Source organism: Myotis davidii, unplaced genomic scaffold, assembly GCF_000327345.1.
Source record: "Myotis davidii unplaced genomic scaffold, ASM32734v1 scaffold243, whole genome shotgun sequence".
In the NCBI taxonomy this organism is placed as follows: Eukaryota; Metazoa; Chordata; class Mammalia; order Chiroptera; family Vespertilionidae; genus Myotis; species Myotis davidii.
The window spans coordinates 243-3,051 of record NW_006295183.1 but is presented as its reverse complement, the minus strand read 5'-3'; the positions used below and the strand labels follow the sequence as shown (position 1 = coordinate 3,051).

The 2,809-nt window shown below is 42.8% G+C and overlaps 1 protein-coding gene across 1 annotated transcript in view; it reads left to right on the top strand.

The window, feature by feature from the left end:
* LOC102763531 (cadherin-1) overlaps positions 1–1,833 on the top strand; it is a 79,399-nt gene extending 77,566 nt beyond the window's left edge. The window contains exons 9-11 of the mRNA XM_006769827.2: positions 443–586; positions 709–864; positions 1,639–1,833. Coding sequence (XP_006769890.2) covers positions 443–586; positions 709–864; positions 1,639–1,818 — 480 coding nt within the window. The 3' untranslated portion in view covers positions 1,819–1,833. The remainder of the gene's footprint in view (positions 1–442; positions 587–708; positions 865–1,638) is intronic.
* Positions 1,834–2,809: the final 976 nt, after the last annotated feature.

Genomic DNA, 2,809 nt, shown 5'->3' with positions numbered 1-2,809 from the left:
GCCCCTACTCTTGCACGAATTTCGTGCATGGGGCCTCTAGTACAAAGTAATATTGACTGTAAGCTGGAATGGAAAAATAAAATTTTAAAAATGTGACAAGTGTGACATTGTAGGCTTAAAATATAGAAAATAACTTGGTTAAGTTTATTCCTAGGTATCTTAATATTGTTGTTGCCATGGTAAATGGGATTTTTTAAAATTTTTCTTTCTGTGAGTTCATTATTGGTGCATAAAAAAGCTATGGATTTCTGGGTGTTAATTTTGTATCCGGCTACATTGCAGAATTCATTTAATAAGTCTAGTAGTTTTTTGATGGGATCTTTAGGGTGTTCTATGTACAATATCATGTCATCTGCGATTAATTATAAGTTTACTCCTTATTTTCCAATTTGGATGCCTTTTAATTCACTCATTATGTTTTTTTTATCTCTTTTCTTTTTAGGACTCTCTACCTGAAACCCAGACGGCAGTGCCCACATTTCCTGTCTGCCACCGTGGTCTCAGAAGACAGAAAAGAGACTGGGTTATTCCTCCAATCAGCTGCACAGAAAATGACAAAGGGCCATTTCCTAAGAATCTGGTCCAGGTAGAAAAGGATGTTCTCTATTTTCTTGGGAGGAATTTGGCAGAGAAGCACCAAGGAGAGGAAGGAGAAAGACCGAATGTAAGGACCCTCCCTTGCTAATTCTGTGTCTGTTTTGTCTCCAGATCAAGTCTAATAGAGACAAAGAGACACAGGTTTTCTACAGCATCACTGGCCAAGGAGCTGACGCACCCCCCGTCGGTGTGTTTATTATTGAAAGGGAGACAGGATGGCTCAAGGTGACGCAGCCTCTGGATAGAGAAGCAATTGCCAAGTACACAGTGAGTATCTCTTAGAAGCTTATTAATGATGGGGTCCCATCTTTCCCAAAGTGTTTGGTCAACCGATTTGGATCCCTAGATTCGAGACTCTGGATGTATGAGGGGGCTTAACTTGCCACTTTGAGACCTATTGATAAACATAAATGACGGGAGAACCTGGATATGGGGGTCACTGAATTATTTTTGTTGTTAGGAATAAAGCGGGGAGAGTCCTTATGCATTACGCATAACTTTGGACCCAAGACATCAACCAATTCTTGGAGCTAAAAGTCCCTCATTCAAAGGAAGAGGCCAGTGATGATGTTGGGGAGCAAAAACCAAGCTCCTCATATGTCCAGAGTTATTTCTGGGCCTGATAGCAGAGTGAGCAGAGTGAATCTGAGAAGTAACACATAGATGCCAAATGTGTTGATGCCACTAGACTGGAGTGTCCAGGCTAATTTTACCCTGCTTGGAAGAAGTCAGAGTGTTAGGCTTCCCCCTTTATCTGCTGGGCCTGGATCCCCAGCCGTCATGTGGGCAATGGGAGCTCTGACCTGGTGGGTGTGTTCTCCGACCCTCAGGTCTTCACATGTCCTGCTCTCAGCCAGTGTGCTGACCTCATTGGAGCAGCGGCACGTGTGTGAGAAAAGGGCTCTGCTGCAGGTGTCCATGCACTCGGGGCTCAGAGAGTGGGAAGGAGGGGACACCATGTGGAGCCCACTCTGTGGTCGGGCCACTTCTCCCACTTCTTTTCTCCTTGGGGCCCAAGTAACCCTCCCTTGGCTCTTGCAGCTCTTGTCTCACGCTGTGTCTTCCAACGGGAATGCAGTTGAGGATCCGATGGAGATTGTGATCACAGTGAGAGATCAGAATGACAACAGGCCGGAGTTCACCCAGGCGGTCTTTGAGGGGTCTGTCGTGGAAGGTGCTCTCCCAGGTAAGGAGGAGCCAGATATCCAGAAAGATGCTTAGGTTCTGTGGACCCCAGTGTGTTAAGGCTGGGGTTTGGGGTCAGGCTGTTTTTGTAGACAGAACCTTTTGAAAGCCACTGTGTGTGTGTGTGTATGCGTGCGTGCACTGTGCTTGAACATGTATGCAACACACTGTTTGTAAAACAATAAAATCAGAATGGTTTAAAAACAAACTTTCCAAGCTTTACCAATAACATAAACAGTTGATTAGCACATATTTGTTTGTTGTATATATTATATACTGTACTCTTACAAAATAACCTAGAGAAAGAAAATGTTAAGAAAATTTTAAAAAGAAAATAAAGTAGAAAGAAAAACAGCCTTCCTTCACTATATAGATCCTTGCCAGAGTTTAAGTCCTTCACACAATTTTCTTGATCACATTTTTTCTACTTTCCATAAAGGTAGAGATGCCTTGGCATTTGGGGTAATTATTTGCCCCCCCCCCCCCAATTTGTCTTCTGTGTGTGAATTTGCCCCTAGATAAAAATCTTGTTACTTTTTCCTACTTTGCTACATGGTGATAAACTGTTTTCCAAGCCAAGACCGGTTTGGCTCAGTGGATAGAGCGTCGGCCTGCGGACTGAGAGGTCCCGGGTTCGATTCCGGTCAGGGGCATGTGCCTGGGTTGCGGGCACGTTCCCAGTGGGGGATGTGCGGGAGGCAGCTGATCGATGTTTCTAACTCTCTATCTCTCTACCTTCCTCTCTGTAAAAAAAAAAAAATCAATAAAATATATTTAAAAAAACAAAAATAAAACTGTTTTCCAAGGTGGCCTAACCAGTTTGTACTCCCAAGAGCCATGTATGTCCTGTAATTATTAGACTTTTTAAGCTTCAGTCAATGAGGAATTATATCTCAGTGCAATTCTAATTGCATTTCTCTGATTATTAATAGGCTAAGTATCTGATCATATGTTTGTTGGCCTATGAGTTTCTTCGTTTTCTTTTTTAAATGTTTTTATTGATTTTTTTTTAGAGGGCGAAAAAGGG